This window comes from Fukomys damarensis, unplaced genomic scaffold, assembly GCF_012274545.1.
Source record: "Fukomys damarensis isolate Sample0158 unplaced genomic scaffold, DMR_v1.0_HiC HiC_scaffold_20, whole genome shotgun sequence".
NCBI lineage: Eukaryota > Metazoa > Chordata > Mammalia > Rodentia > Bathyergidae > Fukomys > Fukomys damarensis.
Genome location: NW_022900932.1, coordinates 43,307,740 through 43,323,742, shown reverse-complemented (window position 1 = coordinate 43,323,742; position 16,003 = coordinate 43,307,740). Strand labels below are relative to the sequence as shown.

The following is a 16,003-nucleotide window of genomic DNA, read 5'->3' as shown; positions in this document are numbered from 1 at the left end:
AAAAAAAAAAAAAAAAAAAAAAAAAAAAAGAAATTCCTGCCCAGACGTAGAATCAGTCATCTCTCCAAGAAACCTTGCTTCTTTTTCTTTTTTTTGGTGCTAGGGATCAAACTCAGGAGCTTGTGATTGTGAGGCAGGCAGTAGAATCCTGCTTCATTTTAACGTTATTAGATGTAATTAGAAGTCAAGATCTGGGTGCAAATGTATAATATTTTATGCACTTTTTTCCCCCAGAGCTAAGAATTAAGCCCAGGGCCTTATGCATGCTGGGCAAGTATGCATCTCAGAGCTGTACCCTTGGCCTTTTTTTTTCTGAGACAGTCTCACTAAGTTGCCCTGTCTGGTCTTGAACTTGTGGTTCTCCTGCCTTACTGAACCAAGAAGTCAGGAACATAGACATCTACCAGCACACCTGGCATTATGCACTTCTCTTAATGCTACATTTCATAATGAAAAAAAAGGAAATCTTTCTTATGTAACTTAGCTCTATCCCTCTAAAACTGCTCTTAGTAACAGTGGAAAACCATGCTTGTATTCATCCACACAATTGTTTTAAATTGCTAGTGTGGTGATTAGGAACATATCCTCTGGAGCCATCCTGGGCTTAATGTTCAGCTCTACCACCTGTTTGCTCAGTGAACTGGTCAAAATATTCAAACTTTCTGAGCCTCATTTCACTTATCTGTTCAATGGCAAAAAAGACAATGTGTTTATTTCAGGGCGTCATGGTGAAGATCCAGAAGGCAACACTTGGAAACCAGCACAGTGCCTGGCTCAGTAAAGTACACCACTGTAATTAAATAATAGGGAGACTAGGGTTTGTTCCTTCCATTTCTTCCTCACTTCCTCTTCTTGAAGCTAAATCAGCCTGGCTGTTTCCCTTGGAGGGGCTTTCTTTGGAGGCCACTTCCAAATTTTTCCTCCGGGACCATTTCCACATTCTTCATGTCACACTTGTTGTTTTAACAACAAAAAAGGATTTGGTTGGTGAGTATTAGCTCTTATTAAAACACAATGTATATTAATTTAGACATGGAACTTCTGATTTTAATTTAGCAAGACAAACACTATTTCCTAGATTACATTAAAATTATGTTCTAAGAGAAATCAAGCAGTTTCCAGTGAAAAATTGCATGCATTATGAAAAACAGCATCTGGATAGAAAAATTATGCAGCTTTTCTGGAGCCTGTTTCTGCCTCTCAGAGATGATGTAAGCTAAGAGAGAGGGGACACTGTCTTTCCTGGCGTCACTTTGATTTTAGAATATAAAAAGAACTAATACCAGATGGTAATAATTCCATTAAAAAGCATTATTCCAGGGACTAATTTCCAAAATAAAATTGACAATTGTTTGTAATAAAATAAGTTCATTTCAAGCAGGAAACTACTAGTAGCTTTGGTCTCTTAGTTGATAGAATGAATTTTATGCAGTTCTGTGCCTGCTTCTCTCAGGAGAGAATTTTCTGTGGGTTGACAAAAAGGATTAAGGTGGGATATTAAGAGTTATTTAGGAACCAAATAATGTTAACCAGAGATCAGAGATGGGGTCAGCCAGCAAAGAAAGTACAGTGTTAACACTTAGGTCACTTGCCTTAGGGAGAGGACCAATGAATGAAAATAGAAGAAAGTTTTTATTCTATCTGTGAAGAGCTTCTACAGTATGCTTTAGTTAGAAATCATAAGTTGACAGCTAGACTTTTTTTAATGTTTCTTGATGAAATATTATATTAGCTGCAAAGGGCTATTCATCAACCTGGTTATATGTTTTCTTTGGAAGAATCCATTACTTTTGACAAATTTAACATGATTCATCAAGTGATAAATATGCCTAAAATTAATGCTTCAAAATAAAGAAAATCATCTGTCCTACATGACTTGCTACAGCTGTTTCCTGTAATAAAGATCTAATGTTTCAAAAAACTCTCTTCTGGAAAATTCATGCTTTTAATTAACATAACACCTTTTTTAACTAGAAGCAGTTTCTAAATTATATCTGAGTACCATGTGGACTTTGGAGACAACTTGCCTAAATTTAAATTCCAGCCCTGCCAGCTTATGAGCTCTTGAGTAAATAAAAATGTTGCAAAGATTATATAATTTAATGTATATAAAATAATTAGGATAATGCTTTTTTAAAAAGTGGAGTCAGTAAAATCAGCCATGATTTTACAAAAAGATTCACAAAAATGTTGCCATTATTATATAATTATAATAATGATTATTATAATATTACTATCGGAATTGTGTTCAGAAAGTATTACAGAACAAAATCACCCACAGAAATACTGCTTCTCTGACAAACTGGTGTCCTAGTTCAAACTGTGACAGAAGTGAGAAATAAACCAAGATAAGATAAAAAATAAGGCTAATGTTTAAATTTTAAAAAAATGTATTATAGTAAAAGACACATTGCCATTAATCTCCCTCTCTCACTTTGAATACACTTATCTTGCCACTTTCTGAGGCAGTTCTGGAAGTTTTCTTTCATGAGCATCTTTAGTTGTTCTGACATGGCTGCCTCGCTGTCCCGAAGCAATTCAAAATATTTACCTTTCATGTTCATTTTGGCAATGAGGAAGAGCTAGAAGTTGCATAATGCTACTTATTTTTGGTACCGGGAATCAAACTCAGGACCTTGCGCTTACGAGGCAGGCATGGGGACCCTGAGCTACATCTCTGGCCCACATGATGCTACATTTGATGAATTAGGTGAATGAGGACACATCATAATGTTTTTATTTGACAGAATCTAAAGTGGTAAGACCATGCAACTCCACTGAAATGTATTGTGATCATGATTTATAGTACACTTTAAAAAACATCTTCTTTCAACCCTAACTTTTCACATGCTGATACTAAGGTGCAATACACTGCTTCTCATACTGAACATTTCTGCTTTCCATTGGCTGGAACTCAGCAGAAGCATTTTATAAATATCTAACACACCATAAATTGAATCTTATATAAATAGTGGGAAAATGGCTCTCTTTATAAGTCACAGAAGCGGGACTAGGCTCAGGTTTTGGTCAATGAGATGGCATCAGAGAGAAATAGAGGTCTCTGGCATCTGCAGCAAAGCTGGGAAGGGGGAACCATGTTAAGGACCTGGCTGAAACGTAGCAGTCTGCTGTACACAAAGGATGTTATGAGGTGGGTGTTTATAAGATTGGGATTCATTTACATCATCTCCCTTGGAAGAAAAATGATTAATTTCCTATCATTTTATTATATTATATGACCATGTGTGCCGAGATAGTTAATCCTGGTAACTAGGATCTTTTTTCAGATACAGTACTCTTCTTTCTTCTGTTTAACTCTCTTATTTTCTAATCCTGTGGGGTTACATTACTTTCCAGCAAGTCTCTAGGGTAGTTTGGATGGTGAGGGTACAAAATACAGATTTTTCTAGTACGTAAGGACAGCAAAACTGAGGGACGCCCCTTTAGTGGTCACTACTATAAGAGATTCGCATGCCTTTTATATCTACACCTTAATATTCTTAATTTCCACTTACCAACAATGGGTTGTCATGCAACTCTTATTTCTCCATGACTTAAATGTATCTACATAGGCGCAGCTTATTTATTCTTTGTGCTCATAAATTTAAAAAAGTTATCATAAATGAGCTTTATAGGCTATGTCAAATATAACTGGAATGTTTTATTAGTTTTTTTGGTTTTTTTGGTACCAGGGATTGAACTCAGGACCTTGTGCTTGTGAAGCAGGCAGCGGAACCACTGAGCTAAATCCCTGGCCCTAACTGGAATGTTTTAAAATTCAGATTTTCCTAAAGAAGACATGAAGACAAGCTGAGGCTTAGACCCTCTCCAGTGAAAAGAAATACTTTAACTACTATAGAACACAGGGCCCTTCCCTTCGGTTGAGCCCATGTCCTGTCCCTGCTATTACTGAGGCCAATCATGACTTCATTTCTCTCAGCACAGCTTCCTCCTGTGTGCAGAGGTCGGACAAGTTTACCTTAAGATCCCATTCACACTTTGAGATAGTTTCAACTCTATTCCTTTGCTGAGCTCTTGAACCTTGTACGATCACTTTTCTGCGGTTTCTGTGAGTATTTTCAGCAGGTTTCTGACAGGAGTAGCTGACAGCTTTGAGAGGAGTCACAAAAGCACCCTGCAGGCTGAGTAAACCAAAGGACTAGGAAATTGTCCTTTTAAATTAAAAAAAATTTGGGGGGTAGTACTGGGAAATAAATACAGGGTCTTTGTACTGAGCTACATCCACAACTTCCTTTTTATTTTATTTTTTTATTATGAGATGAAGTCTTGTTAAGTTGCTCAGGCTGGGCTTGAACCCATGATCTTCCTACCTCAGTCTCTCAGAGTGCTGAGATTGCAGGTGTATGCGGCCATACCCAGCCATCTTTTTTTGCTGTAATTTCCCCAGGGTTGGTAGTTACGACATGAACAGAGGCTGGAGCTTATTGTTTAAGGAGCTTTGTTTCCACCAGATCAATAAAGCTTCTTTTCTCTGGTCTTCAGGATCTACTTGTCACTTTGCCACACACAACCCTGAACTGGATACTTTAATGTGGGGTTCTGAATCAGAATAGAATTTCTAAATCTAGGCAGATGGTTATAGAAACACTGCTTGCCTATCTGAGGTTTCAGTGAATTCTACTAAACACCTTCCCCCATGTGTGTTCAGAGGTTCCTTTCAGAGTGGCAGTTACTTGGGGTGACAAACAAAGGTCTCAAAGTGAGGATTTCAATATGATTTCATATCAAAGTCACATAAATATTTACACTTTTGTATTTTTTCACCCTGCTATGATTGCTTACAATGGGATCTGAAAAATGTGCAATGGGAAAGAATAATCTTAGGATATAGACGATAAAATGATTAGAGAAAGAGGACAAGGGAATAAACAGAAAATTGGAAATAAAAATTTAATGAGAGTGATTGGAGAAATTTATCACTTGGAGGACCTCAGGGAAAAGGAAAAGAAGGTAAAAATAAAGTTCGGAGTCTAGGTCTCTGGAAGTCAGTCAAAGGTGGAATTCCTACAGGTATTTTTTAGTTGATATCCTTATATAACACACACAACCACACCAGGCCCCAAATGAAGGTTGATATTAAAATGCCGTTTGAAATTCATTATTTTATCTATTCATGGATGATATGCCTTTAATAGTAGGATTTTCAGCCAGATCTCAGTAGGAGGAAAAAGCATATGTCTCTCAAACATCTGTTTGATTTTTCTTATAAACATTGCAAAATTTGTTTTCCTTTGGCCACTAAGAATCTCAGAACAAAGTTTAGTCCCCCTACAGATTGTAGAGTGTAAATTTTTAATGTTTTTTTCCTACTCTCATTATTTTCCTTTTCCTTATTTTCCTCAGTTTATTCATGTTTATTCTTATAAGCATCTACATATATTTTTTGGAAGGAGATAGGTATGCACATAGATACCTATAGAGATAGGTAGATAGGATACATAGAGATTAAAAATTTAAATAGCTATGAGATGCCTCCTGTGCACACATACTTCTTGTAGAAGGTCCACTAAGTATAGATTGCCCCTAATCTGTTAGTGAGAAAATATACAAATATTCTGATTTGAGATAAACTAAAATAATAACAAAAGAACTGCTGAAATATATTGCTGAGATATTTGAATATTAGTCCTCAGACACTATGGTAAGGACAGTAACAGTTAATCTTTGATTCCACTGTGAGGGAATGAACTAGGAAGTGATGTTCGGAAGAAAGCCCAAAGGCCTTAGAGGAATCTGGAATTTAACTTTACTTCCTTAAAACATGATAGCATTATGGATTCATAAACAGGATGTTCATTACTGTATTTATAATGAATTATAAGGATCCAGCACAACTCCAAATAAATTATTTTCTTAAAATACTGTTTTCTTTCCCAATGTAGTGTGCACATAGAGACAGACAGAAAGACAGACACACAGACACACACACACAAAACCAGAACAAGCTTTGCAAAACAAACAGCAATTCTTGCAAATGTACATATACATGTATAAGGACTCCAAGACAACTGTAGAGTAGGACTCATGTACTGACTACAAACCTTTCACAGGTAAAAATACCAAAGCCAATAGACCTAATGGTTTGGGTGATTTGAAAGGATCACTTTTCCAATTCCCAGGCAAGGCTCTGCCATTTGAGGTTAGGCTTGAAGAAAGGAGAGGAAGCTCCAAGCCCACTGAGTCTTCTCCTTTTACTCAGCTCTAGGTAAGCATGGCTGGCTAGACAGCTATGCCTGCTGACAAACAGTTTTAGGACAACTGCAAAGTATCAGATCCATTGTATGAGCAGGGCTGACTTTAACATACCTCACAGTGCACAGCAGTGCTTCTCATTGTGAGATCCTTGGACCTTTTGACTTAGAATCACCCAGAATCTGAATGGAGCTGCTAGAACTAGTGGTTTCTGGGTATCACCTCAGACCTACTAAATCAAAGGCCAGCCCGTCACCCCAGGGATTAATAAAAACTATAAAATCAATAAAAGATCTTAGTTCTAATCCTGAAATTGAATTTGTTAGTTTTAGAAGTGGCAAGGTGGCCTTAGGTGTGTGTTTTCTAAAGAACAAGTATTCAACTAGTACGTGAATTTTTATGTTTTGATGCATCAGTTAAAAGTAATTTTACAAAATAATAAATCACATCTTATTTTAAAAAAGGGATAACAGATGGCAAGAGTTCAACTGTGAGCAGTAATTTTAGAACAAAGGAGCAAAATAAGAAAAACAAATCCTAATTCAAAGACGGTACTGTTTGAACATAAGGAAGCATGGCTTAAAGACAAAAGTGTTAGACAACAGCAAGAAAAGTGGGTTCTTCCCTTTCACTTTGCAAAACTTACGGCCATCGAGCTTTATCCTTCAAGGAATTTTTCCTAGAGCTGTCCCCTTCACTGAGGCTGTCGTCCTCCTCTGCCTCCAGACTTCGACTGCAGCTTCTGATGATCTGAAAGATGCTGTTGACAGTGGATTCTTTCTCTGAATTCTTTAAGCCATTCTGTCCTACTCGTTGCAAGAAATTATCTTGTCCACTGTAATCGGCTACAAACTACAGAAAAATATTTGGAGAAATTGCTATTGCAACTTAGTATGGCTGCACAGCCTACTTGGCTAGGAAAACGAAATCACAAAAGCAATAAATAACAAGCATTTATGCCTATTTTATTGGAAAAAAGCCAGAATCTCCAGGAAAAACATTTTTCTTCACTTCATCACATGAAATATCAAAACTTACACTTGTTTTCACTGAAATAATTTTAGTTCACTAGGAATCAACACTGCACTTAGAATTTAAAACACAAGAAGTAATATTATCTCAGGGCTTCCTAGGGAAAATATTAGCTACTTATAGAGGAGTTGCAGAGTTATTTTATTCTTGTAGTGAAAATTGAGAAAAATTATGATAAAATACCCTAAGAAATGAGATAAAATTACAGGGAGCCTAGTGAAAACATTAAGGAAAGGTAACTTTTTGCTATGTTGCCCTTATATCCTACAGTGAGACCATGACTTCTTGGTAGCTTTTTTTTTTTTTTGACAGGGTCTCACTATGTAGTCGGGACTGACCTGAAACTCACTATGTAGCCCAGGCTGGTCTCGAACTCACAGCGATCCTCCTGCCTCAGCCTCCGGAGTGCTGGGATTACAGGCGTGTGCCACCACGCCTGGCTTCTTGGTAGTTTTTAAGCTTCTTGGTGGAGCCCTCTTCCTTGACATGAGAAGGCTTGTGTGTACAGAGTGTGGGAGGCTTCATGTAAGCTTTCTCTTTCATTTCTTTTACTTTATCCCAGCTGCTATGTCCAAGAGATGGTAGACAGTGTTGTTGCCTATACTCACTCATCTGGGACTCCATCTTCCTGTTATCATTGATGCCTATGTCTGCAGGTGACATGAAAATACCTGAGATTTAGGAAAGTCTGTCAACTGTGAGAAAGGGTGTGTCTGCATGTGTGCACATGGGAGGAAGGGTAGAAAAGAGTGCAGTCATCATGATGAGAATGATCCTATATTTGGATGCGGGACTTCTGAGTATGGGACTCTCCGAAATCTCCATAGAATTCCTTTAAGTCTCCGCTTTCATTTTTAAGCACATCAGAGGGAGGTTTCTTTATATTTTCCTTCCAGCTGCTCATTGCCCCTTTTCTCTAAAGCCCAGTGCCCTGAGTCAAAGTTTATACCATCCTTTCCACCTAGAAATAAGTAGCTGTGGGTCTAGAGTATGGGCCCCTGAAGCAGGAACCTGGAGCATAGTTTCAGACAAGGCACAGGTTTCCTCAGCGTCTTTCTGAAAGCAGGAGAAGAAGGCAGTGTTGACCCCGCCCTTCCCCCATTATTTCTGCCATTGATTTGAGAAAGTTAATATTTTCAGTTGACTTTATTCCTTTGCATCTAGGCATACCCAGTAGGAGTAAAAACTGTGAACCTTTAAAATAAAAAGAAAACAACATCCCTTCCATTTGTATTTATACACTATCACATTGAACCTAACATAACACGGATGAGCCCAAACAGCAGCAGTTGGCACATTTCTTCAGAACTTGTAAGAACCTACTTGCTGCCCAGAAACAACATCACAAGGACCACCCTAGGCTCAGTAAGAGATCTCTTATCTTGTTCATGAGTACTGACGGGGCCTGATAAGACAGTGGAAACAATGGCTCCTCGGAACCTGGTGATTAGGAAAGGCCTCACCTCTAAGGTCTCCTCTTGGGAATTATACTGTGGGCAAAGCTTCATGAGGCCCGAGGCTCCATCCAGCACTTCACAGAGCTCCTTTAGAAACACCCCACAGAACGGAACCACCCTGCAGCCAGGGATGTGCAGGGCCCGTGTCACCACCTTCTGGTACTCCAAGGAAGACTCGTGCTGAGCCATAGCATCCTTTAGGCTTCTCATGGTCTCGATGTCAGACTGCTCCATGAACTGCCACATCTTTAGAACTTTTCTAGACCTGTTGCAAGTACATGACATTATTTTAGATGAGCGAACTGCTTTTTATTGAATCAAGCTTTAACATTAAGCCACCAGCCCATTTAGGGAAACCTTGTCTCAAAGTATTATTTGCATAGTAGGATGTTAAACGGGACTTTCCCTATTTTAAAACTGCTGATATCAACAGGTAACACTGTACTCCTCTTTCTAAAGTGAGGTGTCACATCGACATGGGTGTGTCCTAAAACAGCTCAGCCTTCCCTGCTCTCTCATCCTCCTTCGGCCCACACTGAGGAAAGGAATCCGTGTAGGCAGGTAAGGAAAACTTCCTTGGAGAAAACTGGAAAGGCTCATGTGAGAAGGTGGACGGTTGCCCAAGCACCCAGGCTTCAAGGGAACTCTATGAAGACAGTGACCCTTGTCCCGGTGTGTGACTCTCACCTCAAGAAAAGAGGCTTGGGGGCCGGGGACTTAGCTCAGTGGTGGCACTGCCTGCTTGACATGTCCTGCATTTGCAGAGTTGACAGGGCAATGTGCTGGTGGATCCTGTGAGTTTGGAGGGGACCCTGGAAGATGGATGGCCCTGCACTTCATTGAAAAGCCCACCTGCCAAGAGAGATGACCCTACCAGAAAGAGACTGGGAGGAAGGACTTCTAGAACTAGGGACTGAGGAGTGGGGACTGAGTGGTTGTCCGAAGGGTGTACTGGCAGATAATCGTATCGTGGGAAGCCCCTGTAGGACAAGGTAGGGGGACAGTTACAGGGAGAAATTAGGAGACACCAAAACCACTCACATCAGCTTCTGAGGACAGCAACGGCAGAGCATAATTGCTCCAGCAGAGTAGGGACCTTTGCTCCCTTCACTCTTTTCCCTCTTTCCTTCCTTGCCTCCCCTCCTCTGTCCTTATCTTCAGAGACTCCTATTGCATTGTAAGTTCCTGAGCCTGGCTGGGCTGTGCAATGTGGGAATAGTGAGACACTACAAACTGAGAGGTTGAAATTTTGACTTAGATCAGACTGGATTAAAAATCATTATATGATATATGAGGTACTAAAAGAATACAAAGAAATACAACATAACAAATAGCCATGTCACCAACTCCTCTGTTTTACACAAACAGGAACAATGTGGATGAGGCTCCAGTGGATTCCTAGAGGAGCACAGAGCCCACCCTCCTTCTTTGCCAGAAGGGACCTCGTTGGGACTCTGGTGTTCTTTCTCTACAGTTCTTTTTTTCTCTTTTTTTTTTTTTTAAAGGAAAAGAGGTTTATTTAGCTCACAGTTTGTAGAGGTTTCAGTTCATACTCTGCTGCTTCAAGGCAGAGATGACAAACAGACAACACAGAGGAGAAACAACATGGCAGACACAAAGTAGCAGAAGCAGTAAGGGACCTTAACAGTGTCTTTCTGCTCCTTTTATCTTATTCAGACTACTTAGGCAGGTAGCACTTATGCCCTTAATCATAATGCCTTCATGTATAACCCCACCAGGAATCAATCACGCACTCTAGATTCAGCCATCTCTGAAAAAGCACGAAGCTTTGGGGGTCATCTAAACACAAGCGATAACACCAATGATATTATAAGACACCCATTTTAAAGAAAGCCCACAGTCAGAATGAACTCATTCCCATTTTCCTACAGTTCTACCAGCTGTTGTTGGAAAACCATAGGCAACACAATGAAATGAGGTAGAGGGTCTGTGGATAAAGGCACCCTCAGAAAAGAGCTGAGAGTGACAAGAGCAGCATTCACAGTTGGGGCAGAGGGAACTACAAATAAACACTGACTCTTACAGTGTGTGTCAAGATGCTGAGAAAAGTACACCAATGGGTGCCTCTGATCTAATCAGCCCTACAAGCCTAGGGAGAGGATAATATTTGATTTTCACAATGGTGAGTGAACCTGAGTCATCAAGAAAATGTTACATTTTACATTTAGAGTTCTCCATTTAGAAAAGCAAGGCAGCGAGTAATCCATTTGAGAAAGATTTCATTTCAACTAGCTAAAAATTCTTTGAGAAGATTTTTGATGCTTAAAGGGCTAAGTGACAATTATCTGGAAAATTCACAGATGTAGAATATCTTTCCTGAAGATTCTAGACCAGCTAGGCAGCACATTGTTTAGTTTCTCTCCCATCCTCTGTGCTGATGTTTCATTGTCTCTATCTTTCCAGCCTTTCACAATTTCTAAAACTTGAGCACAGTATTCTAAACTTTTTTCTCTTTATTGAGTTTACTGATACATTTTAGATATACAGTACAGTTATATTCATCATTGGGATCTTGTACCTTTACATGACAGATCTTGGTTCTTATTTTTTTCCCATTCCCCTGCCCTCCCTTCATCCCCTCCACCTTGCCCTGTTTATAAAGACATTGTTTCCATGTCTTTCCTTCTCACATATTTTTTCTTTTCCCTCCCCCTCCCACTTCCTCTACTATTTTAGACCTTTATTGCTATTACACAAGATCAATTATACATTTTGATCCTTATTTACACTTAGTTTTTCATACCAGAGAAACTATTCAGTATTTACACATGTGTGACTTATTAATTTCACTTAAGAGTATGGCCTCAATGTGCATCCACTTAGCTATAAATATCTCTAGTTTCTCATTCTTTATGGCTGAGTAGTATTCCATTTTCTAAAAAAAGTCATCATTTTTATCCAGCCTTCAGTTGATGAGCAATTGGGCCGTTTCCAAGTTTTAGCCATTACAAACTGTGCCACTATAAACATGGGTGAACATATATCACTATGGTATGATTCTTACAATTCTTTTGGAAGATACCCAGCAGAGGAATAGCTGGGTCAAATGGGAGCTCTAATCGCAGTTGTTTGAGGTATCTCCACATTGATTTTCCACAGTGATTACACCAGTTTGCACTCCCAGCAACAATGAAGAAGAGTTTCTATCTCCCAACAACCTCACCAGCATTTGTTATTGGTTGACTTCTTTTTTGTCATGGTACAAATGATAAATTATATTTATACAGTAAATAAGTATCAACAGTCAATACAAGTTTAAAACCAGCCACCGGCCCCTGGGTGACTTCCTCTACCATGGTGCTCATCAGGAGGGGGCATGTTGGCCCATGAGAAACACATGTGGTAGCATCTGGTTGATTTCTTGATAGCAGCCATTCTTTCTGGTGTGAGGTAGAATCACAGTGTTGTTTTCATCTGCATCTCTTGAATGATCAGTGACGTTGAACATTTTTTCATATGTTTATTTGCTACTTTTACTTCTTTGAGAAATGTCTGTTTGTTCGAGATGTCTATTTTTGAATTGGGTATTTATGTTTGGGGGAGGGTCTGATTTTTTTGAGTTCTTTATATATTCTATATAGTAGGCCTTTATTTGAGGAACAGCTGGTAAATTTTTTTCCCACATTGTGGGTTGTCCCTTAGCTCTGCTTGAGATTTCTCTGGCAGTGCAGAAACTTTTTAAAAAGATAAGTCCCAGTTGCTGATTCTTTGTGCTAGTTCCCAAGCTACTGAGGATTTGTTCATAAAGTCTTTTCCTACGCTGATATCTTCAAGAGTTCTACCTAATTTATCTTCCAGAAAGTTTAGTGTTTCTGTTTAATATTTATATCTTTAATCCACTTGGATTTTAGTTTCGTGCATGGTTAAAGATATGAGTCTAGTTTTAACCAGAGAAGTTGAAATACAGTTTTTCCAACACCATTTATTAAAGAAGCTACCTTTCCTCCAGTGAGGATGTTTGGCTCCTTTGTCAAAGATGGGGTAGCTGAGTATGTCAGGAGTCATTTCTGCATCTTCGAATCTGTTCCACTGATCCACAGGTCTATTTCATTCTGTTTTTATCACTGTGGCTTTGTATATAGTTTCAAGTTGGGGATTGTGATACCCGCTGCCATGTCTCTGTTGCCTAGAATTGTTTTTGCTATTCTATGTCTCTTCTGATTCCAAAGGAATTTTTGGATTGTTTTTTCTAGTTCTGTCAAATATATTGTTGGGATTTCCATAGGGTTCAATAATTGAATCTATATAGCAGTTTTGGAAGTATGGCCATTTTCACTATATTGATTCTTCCTACCCAGGAACAAGGGATGTCTTTCCATTGTCTTATATCCTCTTCAATCTCTTTTTTCAGAATGTTGTAGTTCTCAGTGTGGAGGCCTTTTGTTTCATTTGTTAGAGTGATTCCTAGATATTTCATTTTTTTGGATGCTATGTGAAAGGGATTGCTCTCCTAATTTCACTCTCAGTGAGTCTGTTATTTGTGTACAAGAAAGCTATTGATTTTTGAGTGTTTACCTTGTATCCAGCTACTTTACTGAATCTGTCAAGTCTAGAAGTCTTTTGGTGGAGTTTCTGGGGTCTTTATCATAGAGTCAGCAAATAATGACAGTTTAACTTCTTCCTTTCCTATCTTTACTTTTTAATTTCTTTCTCTTGTTTAGTTCCTCTGGCTGTTTCCAAAACTATATTGAATAGAAATGGTGACAGCAGACATCCTTGTATTGTTTCTGATTTTACTGTTGTTTTTTCATAGATAGCTTTTATCAAATTGAGATAAAGACCATCTATTCCAATTTTCTGCAGTTTTTTTTTTTATCATGAATGGGTGTTGAATTTTGTTGAATGCTTTTTCTGCATCTATTGAGGTGATCATATGGTGGTTTTTGTCCTTGACTCTGTTAACATAGTGTATTATATTTATTGATTTACATATGTTGAACCATTGTTGCATCCCTGGGATAAGTCTGACTTAGTCAGGGTATAGTATGATCTTCTTGATGACCCTCTATATTCTGTTGGCCGGTATCTTCTTGAGGATTTTTGTATCTATGTTTATTAGGGAAGTTGGCCTGTAGTCCTCTTTTTTGGTTGGGTCTTTCCCTGGCTTTGGAAACAAAAAGTAACACTTGCTTCCAGGAATGAATTTGGAAGTATTGCTTCCTTTTCAATTTCATTGAAAAGTTTAAAGAGTAGTGATACTAGTCCTTCTCTAAATACCTTGGAGAATTCAGCAGTGAAGCCATAAGGACCTGGGCTTTCATTTGTTGGTAAATTTTTAATTACATTTTCAATTTGATTACAACTGGCATGTTTAGAATTTTTATATCTTCTGTGGTAATTCATATGTATCTAGAAATCTGTCCATTTCTTCTATGTTCATTTTATTAGCGTACAGGGTTCTCCAAAGTAAGTATTGATGATCTATGGATTTCTGTTGGATCAGGTGTAACTTCAACATTTTCATTCCTAATTGAATGAATTTCAACATTTTCTTTCCTTTTGTTGATAAGGTTGGCTAAGGGTTTATCAATTTTATTTATTCTTTCAAAAAACCAACTCTTCAATTTGTTGATGTTTTGTATCATTTTCTTAGTCTCCATTGCATTGATTTCTGCTCAGATCTTTATAATTTCCTCCCTTGTATGAGCTTAGGGTTTCTCTTGCTCTTGTTTTTCTAGGAGCTTAAGATTGACCATTAGGTTGTTTATTTGCACTTGCTCTGTTTTCCTAGTGTGGGCATTCACTGCTATGAATTTCCCTTGTAAAACTGCTTTCATTTATCCCATATTCCTGTATGTTGTACTGGCATTATCATTAAATTGTAAAAACTGTCTAATTTCTTCTTCAATTTCTGCCATGAGTCATTGGTTGTTCAGGAGAGTGTTATTCAATTTCCATGTGATTGTGAAAGTTCTTAAGGTTTCTTATGTTTTTGATCTCCAGTTTAATTGCATTATGGTCTGATAATATACATGAGATAACTTCAATTCCTTTACATTTACTTAAACATATTCTATGAGTTAGCATGTGGTCTATTTTGGAGAATGATCTGAGTGCAGCTGAAATAAATGTGTATTCTGATTTGTGGGGTGGAACACCCTATAGCCATCTATTAAGTCCATTTGTTCAAGAGTTTGGTTCAGTTCTAGTATTTCACTGTTGACTTTTAGTTTAGATGATCTGTCTATTTGTGACAATGGGGTATTGAGGTCCCTCATTACAATGGTATTAGTGATTATTTGGTTTTTCATGTCCCTTAATATTTGTTTTCTATAGTTGGGGGCTTTAGTGTTTGGTGCATATATATTTATGATTGTTATCTCTTCCTGTTGGACTGTTCCCTGTACAAGGATGTAGTGACCTTCTTTATCTCTCTTATAGTTTTAGTTTGAACTTTGCTTTGTCTGAAAATAAGATAGCTACCCTTGCTTTTTTCTGGGTTCCTGTTCATGGAGAACTGTTTTCCATCCTTTTACTTTCTTCCTTTTTTTTTTTTCATTGAGTTTATTGGTACCTTTTAAATATACAGTACAGTTACATTCATCATTGGGATCTTGTACCTTTACATGACAGATCTTGGTTCTCATTTTTTCCCCATACCTCTGCCCTCCCTTCATCCCCTCCACCCTCCTCTATTTACAAAGACTTGGCCCATCCTATTACTTTCAGTTGATGAGTTTCTTTTTCAAGTAGGTGTGTTTCTTGTATACAGCATATTGATGGATTTTGCTTCTTAATCCATTCTGCCAGTCTATTTCTTTTGATTGGTGAATTGAGGTCATGGACATTGATGGTTACAACTGATATGTACTGACTTATCATTGTCATGTTGTTTTCTTGTTGTTGGTTCTTTTTTATTTTTCTCCCTCCCCCTTTAAATTCTTGCCTATTGGATTTGCTCTGTTGGGCCTCATGGAATTGTGACCTTCACTATCTTTTTCTAGGATATTTAAAAAAATTGTTTGGAGTGCTGGTTTGGTATTACTGAAGTTTCTCAGATATTCGTTGACGTGAAAGTATCTTATTTCTCCATCAGTTTGTAAAGATAGTTTTTCAGGATACATCAACCTAGGGTGAAAGTTGTTTTCTTTTTTCTTTTTTTTTTTTTTTTTTTATTCACTATCTTTTTAGGATATTTAAAAAAATTGTTTGGAGTGCTGGTTTGGTATTACTGAAGTTTCTCAGATATTCGTTGACGTGAAAGTATCTTATTTCTCCATCAGTTTGTAAAGATAGTTTTTCAGGATACATCAACCTAGAGTGAAAGTTGTTTTCTTTTT

The 16,003-nt window shown here is 38.0% G+C and overlaps 1 protein-coding gene across 1 annotated transcript in view; it reads right to left on the bottom strand.

Annotated features, from left to right (window-relative positions):
- Plce1 (phospholipase C epsilon 1) overlaps nt 1-16,003 on the bottom strand; it is a 226,551-nt gene that overhangs the window by 81,495 nt on the left and 129,053 nt on the right. Inside the window, 2 exon segments of the mRNA XM_033766342.1 lie at nt 6,860-7,065; nt 8,709-8,967. Coding sequence (XP_033622233.1) covers nt 6,860-7,065; nt 8,709-8,967 — 465 coding nt within the window.